Source organism: Giraffa tippelskirchi, chromosome 10, assembly GCF_054371585.1.
Source record: "Giraffa tippelskirchi isolate mGirTip1 chromosome 10, T2T-mGirTip1v1.2.pri, whole genome shotgun sequence".
Classification (NCBI taxonomy): Eukaryota; Metazoa; Chordata; class Mammalia; order Artiodactyla; family Giraffidae; genus Giraffa; species Giraffa tippelskirchi.
Genome location: NC_137284.1, coordinates 57,681,251 through 57,696,945, shown reverse-complemented (window position 1 = coordinate 57,696,945; position 15,695 = coordinate 57,681,251). Strand labels below are relative to the sequence as shown.

General features: G+C 39.7%; 1 protein-coding gene across 13 annotated transcripts in view; it reads left to right on the top strand.

Moving 5' to 3' along the window:
- Positions 1-15,695, top strand: part of CDK6 (cyclin dependent kinase 6) — a 246,964-nt gene that overhangs the window by 164,421 nt on the left and 66,848 nt on the right. For all 13 annotated transcript variants that reach the window (XM_081531461.1, XM_081531458.1, XM_081531463.1 and 10 more), the window contains one exon: positions 12,918-13,027. In XM_081531461.1, the coding sequence (XP_081387587.1) occupies positions 12,918-13,027 (110 nt within the window). The remainder of the gene's footprint in view (positions 1-12,917; positions 13,028-15,695) is intronic.

Genomic DNA, 15,695 nt, shown 5'->3' with positions numbered 1-15,695 from the left:
ATAGCGAAAGCACAAAATACAGTGGGAACTCTGGAGTCCTCTGGAGACCTTACGTTTATTGCTGGTTGCCCAGACTAGGTAGTTAGCATGCATCTCTGTGAACCTTCTAGATGAAGGTGTGTCAGTACAAACTTTGGGGAGAGTGGTTTTTTCAGAATGAGCTATACCTTGGTAGTTCCTTCCAGCTCAGAAACTCCACACCCTTCCCATTTAAGGAAAGTAGAGCCCACAGATTTTAAGATGTTGAAGAATGTTTGAGCCTAAACTTAGGTCCTAAAACTGTGCATCCATTTCCCTCATCACTTGCACCAAATAACCTGCAAGTGTTCATGTAATAGTTTTACATGCAGCCTGTATTAAGAATGAACATAGTCACCAAGGAGGAAGAAGGCATGAACTTAAAGAGGCATGCAGCTGTTTTCATCATAAAAAGTCAATTTGTTAATTTACTTCCAAGTCTGAGTGGTCATGAGGCTTCCCAAAGCATATAGATTTTCTTAAGTGTTAAAACAGCCTTTAAAAGGAAACGATGAGCTCTACAGCCTGCCATAGCCTGTGTGCAGAATAATTTTCATTTCTACTTATCTGTGAAGGTTGAAGGAATGTCTACAAATATTTGCTTGGTTTCTATGGTGAAGGCAGAGAGAGATCAAGTGTGTGATTGTTCAGTGTCAAAATCAAAACTACACTATACTGTACTTCTAAAAAGAGAGTACATTTGTTGCTTGAAACATAATAAGACGTTTAGCGAGTAGTAACTATTTTAAGTTTCACAAGTTCAGGATGAAATTTAAACAATACGGCCTGAGGGAAAACATGGGCCCTTCAGGCATGTTAAAACTTAATTTTCCAAAAATAAAATGGTCCTCACACTTTATTAAAAAGTCATCTGTTGATTAGAGATAATGTTGGTGAACTCTAAGGATGCCTTGTGTGGGCATGGGGACATGACCATGGTCTGTAAATTTCTTTTTTTTTTAAAAAATAATTTTATTTATTTATTTTTGGGTGTGCTGGGTCTTCTTTGCTTTATGCAGGCTTTCTCTGGTTGCGCAAGCAGGAGCCATTCTCTGGTTGTGGTGCTTGGGCTTCTCGTATTGCAGAGCTTGGGCTCTGGGGTTCTCAGGCTTCAGTAGCTGCAGCGTGTAGACTCAGTAGTTTCAGTTTGTGGGCTCTGAAACACAGGCTCAATAGTTGCTTCTCAGCAAGTGGGATCTTACCGGATCAGGGATCAAACCTGTGTCTCCTGCATTGGCAGAAGGAGTGTTTGCCAGTGAGCCATCAGGGAAGCCCTATAAATTTCTACTATATTAGAAACCCCTTCGTCTGCCCTAGGTATCCGTCCTAACCCTGGAACCCTCCATTCACTCTGCTGTCTTCTGGCTACCCTTGCATTTTTGAAACATACTTTTTTTTTTTTTGTAGTTCCTTAGGTTTTTAGTTTATTATTCTTTATGCTTTAAATATACAGTACATACTATTTTTCATATTTGAAAAGTCAAATAGTAAAAAACAGTTTCCAAAGAAAAATGAGTGAACGAAAGAAAGAGAGTAGTTATCTTAGCATTCCTGTTGATGTGGGGGTAGGTTGAAGGGGGTAATACATTTTAATCAGAAGCACCAGACAAGTGGAACATGCTTTTTTTTTTTTTTAAACCTCATATGCACAATGCTTTGTCAGGTGCTAAGGATGAAAAGTCCACTTAGGAACAGCCTGTACCCTCAGACGGTAAAGAATTCGCCTGCAGTATGGGAGACCTGGGTTTGGTCCCTGGGTTGGGAAGATCCCCTGGAGGAGGGCATGGCAACCCACTCCTGTGTTCTTGCCTGGAGAATCCGCACTGACAGAGAAGCCTGGTTGGCTACAGTCCGTGGAGTCGCAAAGAGTCTGACATGACTGAGCGACTAAACACAGCACAGGCAGTAAGTACACGGTGAATGGAATACAGTGTGATAAGCACTGCGTCTCCAAGTAATTGGGCAGGATCAGGCAGGGCAAGATTCACAGGAATTAAGAATGGAGTCATGAGAGAGAGAACTTTCCAGAGAAAGAATTTCAATCTATGAGAAGGCCACGAGGCATGCATGACATAGCACGCATGTTTGTACAACCATAAAGCCTCTGAACGGGTGGAGGAAGCTTTCCCCTGAAGGAGGAACAGGCGATAAAGCCAGAGAGAGGGTGGGAGCCAGATCATGAGTTGAACTTGAACTTGACCCTGAAAGCTCTCAAGAATGGTGAAAGGATTTTAAGGAGGAGTGGAGTGAGCACAGCTGTAGATACAGAAGAGAGGCCAGAGTAGGAGACAGTCTGGTGGGAGAAGACCCCTTAGGAAGCTGCTATGACTTGTAGCAGTTCATGGTGGAACTGTCAGGGTCTGGTGACTTGATTAAGAGTGGGGCTGTGTGGGAAGGAACCTGGGCGACTGGTGACTTTATTTGCAGAAAGAGGGAATCTAAGAGGAAAGAGAGTGTGTGCATTTTGGAATTGAAGTGCCTATGGGAGTACCAAGGGCTTCCCAGGTGGCGCTAGTGGTCAAGAACCCACCTGCCAATGCAGGAGATGTAAGGGAGGCGGGTTTGATCCCTGGGTTGGGAAGATCCCCTGGAGCAGGGCACAGCAACCCACTCCAGTATTCTTCCCTGGAGAATCCCATGGACAGAGGAGCTTGGCGAGCTACAGTCCGTGGGGTCGCAAAGAGTTGGACATGACTGAAGTGACTTAACAGGGGAGCCCCAAGTAGTGACGTCCAGGAGACAGCTGGATGTGTGCGTCAGAATTCTGGATATCATGTGGACTTGAGGGTCATCCATTATGATGCTCCCCACGTGTTGTGCATCACATTAGGAAAGCAGTCGCCCAAGAATATCCTTGTTGTTGCTCAGTTACGTCTGACTGTGATCCCACGGACTGCAGCATGCCAGCTTTCCCTGTCCAGAAAACGATTGTTTAAGGGACTGATTGGGAAAGAGATGGCCACGGGGTTACTGGAAAGTCACCGGGACCCCACCCCAAGGTCTCCTTCAGCCAGCTGATTTGACGTGCTGCTCTTCTAGTTGTGACCCACCCTGTCCAGGATAACAGGGTAGCTCTCCTAGAGGGCACCGTCACATGATGAACTGAAGTTCACTTGGACCTTTAAAGACTTGATGTCTAGAATAACACCTTCTCAAAGTAAATTTGCTTAGATATGAGCAAAATGGGAGAGAGGCGTAAAGCTTAGAAAGAGATGGTCAGTGCCACAGATATCATGAAAGGTCAGAGCCTGGATCCTTGAACTCACCTTCCTTCATCCTTCAGTGGGTCACTGTCATACCCGCCTCGGACACAGGACACAGGACACAGGTCTCTATCTACAGAGTGCCTCTTCTCCAAAGATTCCCTTCACCTTGGGCTCAGCTTTTTCCCCTGTGCCATTGCCCTTTGAGTTTTCTTACACATTCTCAGAATCAAATGAGGTTCAGCCCACCTCCCTCCACAGATACAGTTCCTTTTTTAAAAATACATGGTTAGTGGGACTTCCCAGTGGTTAAGACTACATGTATGTGATGCAGGGGGCAGGGGGATGCAGGTTTGATCCCTGATCAGGTAACTAAGATCCCACATGTTGCATGATGCAGCCAAAAAAATTTTTTTTAATTTAATAAATAAACAAAAATGTAGAATTACTCAGAAGTCCTCCATTATTTTAGACATTGTTGTCCCTATATTCTCCAGGGTAGGGGACTGCCTCTATCTACCTTCAGCATTGACCCCAGGAGTTAGTTCCCTGTGGTTCTTTCATGTGTCCAGTCATCAGATAAGTGAGCACCTTCCAAACACTCTATATACACTGTGGCTGATGAATTGAATGACTCTAATGGAAAATAGGAGCTATAACGGTGCAGTGCAAACTCAGGAGAGAGCAATCACCCCCAGCTAAGAGATCAGGAAAGGCTTTCTGGAGGAAGTGATCTGTGAAAATTCAGACCAGCAGAGACTCAAGGGAAGAATATGCCACAGAGAGAACCACCGAGGCAGTGACCAGGTAGTTGGGAGCCAGAGGTGGTCCCCCCGGCGGGTGCCCAGTGAGTCTGGACGGCTGGGGTTCTGGAAGGACAGGCAGCCTTCCTGCTGGTAGCAGATGCACAGCAGAGGCCATGGCTGTTGCTGGCTCAGTGCTCAACTCCAAGAATCTGAAAACATTTTTGTGTAGACTTTGGCCATTTTTTGTCATGCACCAGAACATCTTTTTTCCGGCCCTTAGGTTATAAATGTGTCTAGTTGAGATGATTCTGTTATTATTATTTGTTGAAAGTACTTTGTGTGTTAACTTTTATTGGCATTTTACTCTTTTAATGCTTTCCATTTAATTGGCCTTACAATGACAAGACTGGGCCAGAATTAAAATTCTGATGGTTTATAGTCTCTTAATTTAAACGTATGATTTTAAAGACCTGAATTTTGAGACCTTTTAGGAAAAGTCAGTGAAATTACCACTAATTTTGATGTTCACTTTGCAAAAGCGAGGATGTCTTTTGGAGGGAAGAAACAGACATACTAGAGAGATTTATGGGCTTCTCTGGAGACTCAGTGGTAAAGAACCCATCTGCCAGTACAGGAGACATGAGTTCGATCCCTTTGTTGGGAAAATTCCCTGGAGAAGGGCATGGCAACACACTCCAGTATTCTTGCCTGGAGAATTCCTTAGACAGAGGAGCCTGGTGTGCTACAGTCCATGGGGTCACAAAGAGTTGGACACGACTTAGTAAGTGAACAATTTCACAACGGAAAGCTTTATACTGGTGTGAAGAAGATAAGTGGCTTAGAGAACAACTTAGAAAGCCTTCACTTGGACAGTATAAAAATCCTGAGTTATTCTAAGGATTTTATCCTTATTTCTCAGAAATCGCTACAGAAGTTTACATTTGAGACTTACTTAAATTGGCCCCAGAAAAATCACCACACTGGTCCCCCCGATAAGTACTGACTAAACCAAAGAGTAGGCAAAGATATCTTGGTTCTATACAGTATATGGATTTTTTAAGTCATTACATTTAAGACCTCTTAGAATGCTAACAGAGGTCCCTGTACAAGTCATCCAGTCTAAATGTCCTCTCTGACACATAAGAAAGCTGAGAAAAAGTTGCCACCCACACTAGTTTCTTCATCAGCAAACTGGATGTATTAGTCAGGTCCCAACAGGAAATAGATGGCAGACTCAAAATAAGACAATTCAAGGAAGGTTTGTTTACAGAGACAAGATTTACAAAGAAGTGGGTTTAGGGGAAGCCCAGTGGATGGTACAAACTTGAGTCTTACTTACATCAAGCTGTTATCATTCATTCCCAGGCTTGAAGGGTGATGGGGAGCAGTTAACTGGAGTTGGGTGGAGTGGGCTGCCTGGGAAGGACATTGACTTTGTGATGACAGCCCTGCCAGCTCTGGACCACCTTGCTGGGAGGAAATCAGGGGGTTAAAGGCTCAGCCTCACTGTTCTCCTTCTCTCTGAAACTCCTGCCTTAGCTTCCCATTGGCCAAACCCTATAAGAAGCTAAAGGCAAATGGTCGACACAGGTCCACCTCCCAAGAATGGGGCCCCCATGAAGAGAGACAAAGGGAAGATGGCCCAGAACAATGTACTTACCATGCTTTGCTGCTCTTTAAGCACGTAGCCATAGATTAAGGATGACTCAGAGAACATCTGCTTGTTTTCAGGATCTTGGTGAAAGGGTACATGAATTAAAGACTGTAAAATCTAATATTAAGTAAGAATGCTTTACTCTGACATGTATTTTGAGTCAGAGTTGGCCTTGGCTCTACTTTATCTTATACTGTACTGAACTGTTTCACAAAATTGTGAGTAGAGATCAAAGCAGTTTAAACAGATACAGCCACTTGTGTAAATATCCTTGAACTCCCCTCATCTTCCGCTCCTCCTCCTGTTGCCAAATGCATCCAGCACCTCTAGAGGCTGTTAATACATGTAATGATTGTAATAAACATCATATTTGCTTGGGTTCCAGCTGGCTGCAACCACCAAACTCTGACCATAGTTCCTATTGTTATCTTTGCTTAGTAGACAACTTCATTGTTACCGTTAGAAGCCACCTTTGTCTTAGATTTCTAATTGTTGATCTTTATACATTGTACTCATTGTTTACCACAGCATGTCTTTTAATTGACCATTATATTTTGTTTTTAAGGGTATGTAGAATTATTAAACTTAGAAAATATGTGGGTAGAAATTAATTGATTACATTGTCGAAAGTATTCTATGTTACTTCATGCACTAAAACCTTGAAACATTTCTTTATCAGTTTTGTCCATTCTTTGTAAAACTTTCTATTAAAAATTAGTAAATCTGCTTTCCTACAACTTAAACTGGTTTGAAGTGAGGCAGTCTTCCATCAGAAGTTTTTAGAGGTACAGAACTGTAATAGTTCCTTAAGAAACAGGATTTATACTTTAATGTCAGGGAAATTTGTTACAATTTGTTCTCAGAAGCTTGGAAGTTATGTGTCTGAAATCCCATGAAATTACAGAAATTGTCATCATTTCAGATATTTTAAAATTACAGTGACTTAAAGTGAGGGTTGAAGGACTCTGGGTCAGAAAATGGAACGGCCGCATGTATTAGCAAATTAAAACTAGGGAAGCTTACTTGATACATGAGATAATGTTACATAAATAGGGAATAATTGTTAGATTTATGTCTGTTGCAAAAGGCAGTCATTTATTATTTTAAATGTAGGCTCTGGACAGCATTGGGGTTATTTTCTTGGAGAATCAACTAGAAATGTGTAGTTCATACTTTTTGACATTCATGCATTTGAATTCTATAAGGATTAACCAAAAAGATATCTCTTTAGATAAATGCTGATGGTTCAAAAAGAGTATAAACATAAACCCAATGAATGAATCTAATTCCTCTCACTTTTACAATGATTTACACATAGCCCAATTAAAAATCTCTAAGAGATAATAAAGAGATTTTTAAATCTTAACTTTCATTGAAGTTATCAAATGGGAATCTGATGAATACATTTGTACCATGCAGAGCACTGTTGTGGTTTCAAAGTGAATTTTGAAGTTAAAAGTGAAGCCTTTTTCTTTAACCTTTTTTTTTAAAGGAAATCACTTAACCCCAAAGGATAGAAGCATTTTTTGAGATTTTTTTTTAAGTTCATGTTAAAATATTTCAAAGACAATTTAAAATCTTTTTCTTTCAGTTCTTTAATTGCAACCTGTATGTTTGCCTGCTGATGTGTGGATGTTTGGAATGCTGAAAGAAGGGGGCAGTGTTGGATGCTGAGGAAGGAGGATGGGGTTGAAATCAATGCCCAGGAGAGTCCCACGTGGCAGCTCCATGACTCTGGCTAAATTACCCAACCTCTCTGAAATTGTTTTCTCAGCTATAAAATGTGCTTACCAACAGCAACTGACTGACCTTATGCCTCTGAGATTGTCATCCGGCCGCTCCTTTCTCTTCCACTTTCCACCTCCCGCACTGACACATTTCCATGACAACTTTCCTCTTAAAGCTAGATGTTTATGTATAGAACCCTGGCAGACATTTTTGTATGCATAAATGACTCTTTACACACACACATAATCTTTAATAAAAATTGAAAAATATTTTGCACTGCTTCAAAACTTACCTGTTCACTTAACAGTGTATCATGAATATCTTTTTATGTAATAGTGGTATCCTGTCCTTTCTGCCCATCAGGCAAAAACGATTCTCTCCGATTGTATTATTTGTATTATTGTAGTATTGTATATTGTTGTATTATCTTATTGTGTTAGCCTTCCTTCCTCTCTCTCCTTTCTTCCTTTTCTTTCATTCTTTTTCCTTTCTTTTCTTTCTTTCAATGAGATTGAGTATCTTTACTAGTTTTTTCTTTTGAATTTTTTCATATTTTTTATCCATTTTTCTTTTGTATTGTTTTATTGTTATAATTTGTTTTAGATGTTTTCTCCCAGATTGTCATTCACCCTTTGCCTTTATTTACAGTGTTTGCTGAAGAGGATTTCAGTTTTAAATAGCTGAATCTGTAAATCTTTTCATTTCAAGCTTCTAGATTACCCATCGTGCTGAGAAAGGCCTCCACATCCCAAGGTCCTCTTCTGTTTTCTTCTAATACATTTTTCTAGCTCTGCTTCTTACATTTAGATCTATCATCAATATAGTTTCTTTCCTCTTATACATGGTATAAAGTAGGGATCAAACTTATTTTTCTTCCAAATGGACAGCCAATTGTCTTGCTTTCACCTATTGAAGTGCATTTTCTCGCTTTCTCTCTAAGATGAAATTCAGTCTACCTATCAGAATATCTTATAAATATCTTGTAAATATCACCTTATAAATATCTCATTCTTTTTCTGGACTTTATTCATTTTTTAATCTGTTAGCACCTACTGCTTTATTTGCTGTACCTGCTTCCCTAGTGGCTCAGATGGTAAAGAATCCACCTGTAATACGGGAGACCTGGGTTCGATCCCTGGGTTGGGATGATCCCCTGGAGAAGGGAATGGCAACCCACTCCAGTATTCTGGCCTAGAGAACCCCATGGACTGTATAGTCCATGGGGTTGCAAAGAGTCAGACCCAGCTGAGCAACTTTCACTTCACTTCAGAGTATATTTTGGTGCCAAAGAACAAATCCCCCTCATCTTAATTTCTCAAACTATTTTTGACTCTTCTTAAGTGTTATTCCACCAGAGGCACCTATCAAAGTTAAGTTACTCCCCCACATCATTGGATTGTCTTAACATTTTTGTGTTAAATACAGGAATGATAATTATCTTTATGATGTGGCTTTTTCCCATCTTAGTCATAGTCTGTCTCACCGTTTATTTAGTTTTTATTTTATATTCTTTAATAATGTATTGTTTTATTCATACAGATCTTGCTTTTTCAAATTCCTCAGTGTTTCACATTTTTTTGTTACTATGTGAACGCGATCCTTTTTCCATTGTATTTTGTAACTGACTTAGAAGCACTTGTGTGTTTGTTTTGTATTTTATGTCTGCTGTCACCCAAATTTTTATTATCTGAATAATATCTTGCTGTAATTAATTTCATATATTAAAACATAAAGCCAGTGTGTATAAGGCAGAAACCCTTAGAAGTACAAGGAGATTCTGGGGGAAGGAAAACACAGACTCAATTATCTTTCAGTTTGACACAGTATAGAAAAATAGAAATAAGGATCTGTGTGTGACAAGCTAATTAATAAAGAACTTTACATTTAAAAGAGAATACTCTTCTTATATCCTGTGAAACAAAAGCCACTTATATGCATAGTCGTAAAGGCTAGAAATTCTACAGGTTGCATTCTCTGGCTGTGATGTAATAGGACTAGCAATTAAATAATCCAGCAAGTAAAAGTTAACCATAAATATCTGATCATATGGAAATTTTAAAACTCTTTTCTAAATAATTCTTCATATTAGTTTATTCTTAAAGAGAATATTAAAGATAAATTATGTATTATTTAAAGCTGAGCAAAAATGAGGAAGGTTTATTTAATAATATATAGCTAAATGTTCTATCATTAATTGAAAGTGAAAATAAATTATCTAAGTTTCAACTCAGAAATAAATTTAGAAAACAAAAAAATTATGGAGGATTTAAAAGATAAAAGTAGAAGTCAATAAATTATAAAACAGTACACCTCCCAAAATGAAAAGACATTTTGAAGTCAGTTTTTTAATAAATAATGTAGCTAAACTCTTAACAACCCTGACTGATATAAAGAGAAAAAAATTAGATTTCCTTTTTCAGAAAACCAAAAAAATAAATGAGATGAAGATAATTACAAGAAATACTGTATAAATTTAAGCCAATATATTTTAAAATCTAGATTAAGAATTTTCATGGGGAAATTCCTTATCATTACGAAAATTGACTCAAAACAACATTGAAACCTGAACAGACTAATTACCGAGAAGAAAGTCATGAGACTGTTAAAAACATACTGCTTGGAAAGATCCAGATCCAGGTGGTTTTACAAGTGTGTCCTTTCAAGGAACTGATTATTCATATGCTGTTTATAATATCCCAGAATATAGAAAAGGATGGACAGTTTGTATATAGCCCTAACACCAAACATGAAAAATTACACACAAAAAGAAAACTTTAGATTAGTCTCATTCATCAGTGTAAGTTAGTGTCCTAAATAAATATTAGCAAATAGAATCTGAGTCAAATAAAAGAATAATAAACCATGATTAGGAATGATTTATTCCAAAAAGAGAAATCTATTAATGTAATTAATCTAGCATTAATGGAATAAAAGAGAATGGTCAAATGGTTATTATTAATAGACATTTTTAAAAGCTTTTGATAAAAATGCATTACCCATTTTGAGTGGTAACTAAATTTTAAAAGGAAATGAGAGGAACTTCTTAAATGTATCAATATTTTTCTTATTATTTTAGCTGTCTAAACATTTATTTGATGATCATAATAAGTATCACTGGTTAAAGTACTAAAAATGAAGATAGTTCTACTAAAGTGTTTTAGAATGGGTGATCAGTCAGAAATCACAGCCTCTTTAAACAGCTGTATTCAGATACTGAATGATACTGTATTCAGATTAAACTTTTCATCTCATATGTTTGACTTTCTTTCAAACTGAAGTGAGAAGATAAATATGTAATCTCACAATATCTGTGTATATCTGTAAACCACTGGACTGGAACTTTATGGTCCATTTGCCACTGCACCTTGATTTACAGTGTATTAGAGAAATAGGGAAGTGTTCCTCCAGCTAGAAATATTAGTAATACAGAAATAAATTATGTAACTAGACACTGGAGCCCAGAATCAGACACTTTTCTTAACAAAAGTAGTGAGTACCTTCTCTTTGGGGATGGAATTTTGCCCACTTATCTTCTAGAAATGATTGCCTTAAATGATTGCCTCATCAGTTTGGTACTTGTTGAAGCACAGTTGTTACATGCTCAATACTATGATGGGCATGTATAGACATAATGATGGGTGAAACCAGGTCCATGGTGCCAGGAATGACCCATATTATGAACTACATTATATGCTAAGTTGCTTCAGTTGTGTCCAACTCTGCGAGAACTACATTACAAGGTATGATTTTTCGGTGGCAGTGGATCCAGAGAGGTGATGACATCAAAGCTGAGCTTTGTAGGAGAAGCAGAATTTCAACCTGTGGAGGAGAAAGTAGAGTTTGCCAGACTACAACAGTGTCATCAAAAAACATGGAGGCAGGAGCTGGAAGATATGTTTGTATAATTGAATGCCAAGGGTTAGGGTTACCTAATGAAGTTTAACCAAAAGAAAAAAAAAGGAGGAGGAGGAGAAAGAAAAAGAAGAACTCCAGGGGCCCCACCCATGGATATCTAATTAAGTTAGGGGCAGGATAAGGCCCAGACACGTGTGTTTTTCTAGAAGCCCCATGGATGATCCTAGTACACAGTCAGGGTTGAAAGCCAGTGATGTGGTCTTGTGTGTGACTAAGCCATGTATTTCATTATCAGTCAGAATCCTGTGAGTTGGTGGGACTCAACTGGGCAGTTTTCTGCTCCATGTCATGTTGGCAGGAGCCACAGTCGTCTGTTGGGGTGACTGGTTAGGCTGCAATGTCCAAGATGGCTCACTCACATGGTCTTTCAGCTGAGAGCTCAGATGAGGCTGTCGGCTGGAACATCTCTGTGGGCTTCTCATTGCATAGCAGCTGGTTTCCAAAAGGAAACATCTTAAGAGCAAACGTTCAAAAAGGCCCAGGTAATCAGTCTTCCTATAACCTAGCTTTTGTAGTCTCAGATGTCACTTCCATCATATTCTGTTGGTCAAGCAAATCACTAAGCCCACCTCAGATAGAAGGGAAGGTGAATTAAACTCCAGTCTTTAATGAGAGGAGTGTGTGTATAAGGAAAGAAGGAAATTGCTGGCAACCATTTTTTTTCCAAAAATTTCTACTGCAGTCTTGATGCATTTAAGTTCTATAGCGTCAATGTAGATAAACAGAATTTCAGGAAATTTAGATAGACATCAATGAAAGTACAATTAAGTAAAACCGAGTAATGATAAAAGGAATCTGAATAATGTAAAATGCTTATGTAATAGATGTGGTATTGCATTCCTTACCTGACAAGAAAGAATATATCTTCGATTCAGACATCCATAGAATTTCTGCTAAAAAGAAGCACTCAAACCCCTATATGCTCTTATAAATCTAGAGCCTTAATGATATGATGTCCTCACCTTTCAGTGTTGCAGAAATAGTTTGTTGTGCTTGCTTTATCTGTTTTTACACTGCTCGGTATAAAATAGGGTTCTTCCCATATGGGAATCCCTTCCTTTGGATGACATTTCCCACATGGTGTAGGCAGTTGGGTTATACATTCTCTCTCCAGTTCTTCATGTTTTGTTTTCTGAGAAAAGTGGCATTGAAGGGGGCTTTGTTTTGATTCCCCACAGTCTCGTGATAAGAGTAGTTTTGACTTGTCCTGAAGGCCTTGTAGGCTTCAGGGTCACCACCCAACAGCCACTGGAATCATCTTCTAATTTCCCCAAATGGCTGAACACATTGCCATCACCTGTTTTCCATGTATTGTTTTTTTTAAAGCCCCTTAAGAAAGAAACCATAGTTTTAAGGTAAGGGTGGTTTGTTTGCTTGTTTTTTAAAGTCTTTGCTTTTGCTTTCTGAAATTCAGTTATTTTACCATCCTAGTAAGACACCCAGAGTCTGAGGTGGGAACCTAGGTTGTGGGGATGATGTAATTTCCTGACCTGTCAGCCATGAGCCCACATTACTTATTGCTCCAATCTCAGTGTCCCCCATAAGATTTCAGGAGTTCTCTCCAAACGGAGTCTTGGCGTGAAACCATCAGAATGAGGAGCGAAGCAGCCTGCCATCGCCCTCAGTAACGCTCCGATCCGCTTGCCGTTGCAGGTTGTCACCCTGTGGTACCGAGCTCCGGAAGTCCTGCTTCAGTCCAGCTACGCCACCCCTGTGGATCTCTGGAGTGTTGGCTGCATATTTGCAGAGATGTTTCGTAGAAAGTAAGAAATACTTTATGTTTCTCTCTGTCTTCCTTGGAAAGAAACGTTTGGGGTCTTGGATAATTGAAGTGGCAGCCTAGTATCTCTCTTTCAAGTAGGATCATGGTATCCACATCCATATGCCCCCGGCTCTCACTTCCAAGTCTGTCCAGAAACAGCTGAGAAGGACTCAGTCCTTTCAGTGTCACTGTGTGTGGGTGTCATTTCTGGCTCTTGGAAGCTCTGTTTGGAAAAGAATACTGTTCTTACAATTTATTGTTTCTGTTGGTGATAATAAGACATGGTAAACATGAAGCATGTTATGGAAATTTTTACTGAGAAATATCCTCAAGGTGGACTTTTCCACAGGAGGAGGACCAGGGATGTTGTGTATATGGAAATTTTGATGATGGGTCGACAAAATAAAATGTTTGGATGGGAAAGGAATAGACAAGAAAGACGTCTGAGCCATTTCAGAATACTTTAAATGCTGTCAATTGGAGGTGAGATTAGACAGACTCAGGTACTATAGAGGGTGGACCTAGAACCAGAGATATTAAAATTACAGAAATAAAGATTTTTGCTTAGAAGGCGAAAAAAATCTAATGATTAGAGTTATCTGAAGAGCAGGTCAGGGCTCATGGAAGTAGTGTGTTCTCACTGGCTATCCAAAAAGAGAACAGGCCACTGCACACTGGAGATGTTTACAATGGTATTCCTAGAGTGGGTGGGTGGGCTCGATGACCTCCAGGGCACCTCTGACTCTGAAAGTCTGTGGTTCATGTGTTTGCTTTTCAGATCATAAGAAACAGCCAAAACAATATAATAAAGATCTGCCAGGAAAAGAACCCACACCTTGGTACTAAACTCAGCCTGGTTAAAATTAAACAGAGAGGCTAATCAGAATCTAATCTCTCTTTGTCTTCTGTTTTTATTTCCATGGGAAAATGTGAGTTTGGAAGCTGAGTATTCTCCCGTTGGACATGTTATATTCAAAATGTAACTACATGATAGCTCACAAGAAAGAGATGCAGTCAGCCATTGTTTGCTTGCTCGTTTGTTTTTTTTAACCAAATGAAATTTTGTGCGTGTAACTAATCTGGGGACCTACTTCTAGACCTCAGCAGATTCATCCATAGCTCACAGAGGGGGATCAAAGTACACAGATGTTTAAGGCAGGCCTATTGGGTGCCAGTCACAGGACCAAACCTCTTTCCCTGTGTTACCTTTTTATTTCTCACAATAAGAGATAGCTGAGATGCAGTGGTAAATTTATTTGTCTGACATCAAACAGAAAGTACGAGGAATATTACTCCAAAGGAAGTCTTGTGAGTCTGGTGTTGTTTTTCTACCAAGGAGGGAAGAAAAAAAAGACCGCATTCAGCTGCAATGTTTGCTAAATAGGCTAAATAAGTGGCTTTGGAAGTGTAGTTCTTGGACCATGAGCATCAGCATCACTTGGGGGACCTTTTGGAAGTGCAGATTCTTGGGCTTACCCCAGACCCACTGGATCAGAAGCTCTTGGGCTGGAGTTCAACAGTCTGTGTTTTCACAAGCCCTCCAGGTGATCCTAACTCACCCTCCAGGGTAAGAGCACTGGGGTGGATGAGAGAATTACCAGCGGTGGTATGGTTTAGTCACTAAGTCACACCTGACTCTTTTGCAACTCCATTGACTGTAGCCCACCATGGTTCCTGTATCCATGGGATTCTTCTCCACCCAGGGATCCAACCCTCATCTCCTGCTTTGGCAGGTGGATTTTTTACCACTGAGCCACCAGGGAAGCCTCACCAGGGATAGCAGTCTTTAAATGTACGACTCCCAGACCTCTCTCTTGAAATTCTGACTTATTATTGGGCTAGGGCCTGGCATTCTTGTCTTTAATTAAAAGGGCATCATGTAGTTCTTTTCTACAAACAAATGTGGAAAATATTGGGTTAAACACTTATGGTCAGAACCAGAAATAACTTACTGGCAATATTGCAGTGTGGGAGTCAAGACAGTCATTTCAGTTCATCCCATGAACAGCTTGGTGCAGATGAGAGATGATTAGAGAATATATTTTGGAATTACTTTGGTGTGTCTAGTGCTGTGCTCAGTCCCTCAGTTGTGTCCAACTCCCTGCCAACCCTATGAACTGTAGCCCGCCAGGTTCCTCTGTCCATGCGATTTTCTAGGCAAAAATACTGGAGTGGGTAGCCATTTCCTACTCCAGGGGATCTTCTTGACCCAGAAATCAAACCCACGTCTCCTGTACTGTCAGGCAGATTTTTTACCACTAGCGCCAGCCACCTGGGAAGCCCTGATGTGTCCAGCTAGAATTATCCTCAAATATAAGATTGGGTCCTTTTTTGTTATGAGAGGAGGGGGATCAGTTATTTTTCAATAGTATAAAACTTGAATACCAGCCATAATTGATGGTAAAGCCAATCTTTTTCTGGAAGATGTTAAAAGAAAGATGAAATTTAAGATATGTGGTGTTACATGTTCTCTAGTAAGGAATGTGCTGTATTTTTAAGTATAGGTAGCCTCCACTTATGGGATAATTGCAACCCATATTTTCATTTTACAGCCACTTTTCATTTTTACAGCCATATTTTCATTTGCCACTGATGTGGTGGTGTAGTTGGTAGTCTGGTTCCCAGACTAGCTTGCAGAGAACCCTATAACAACCTGGAACATATACAAA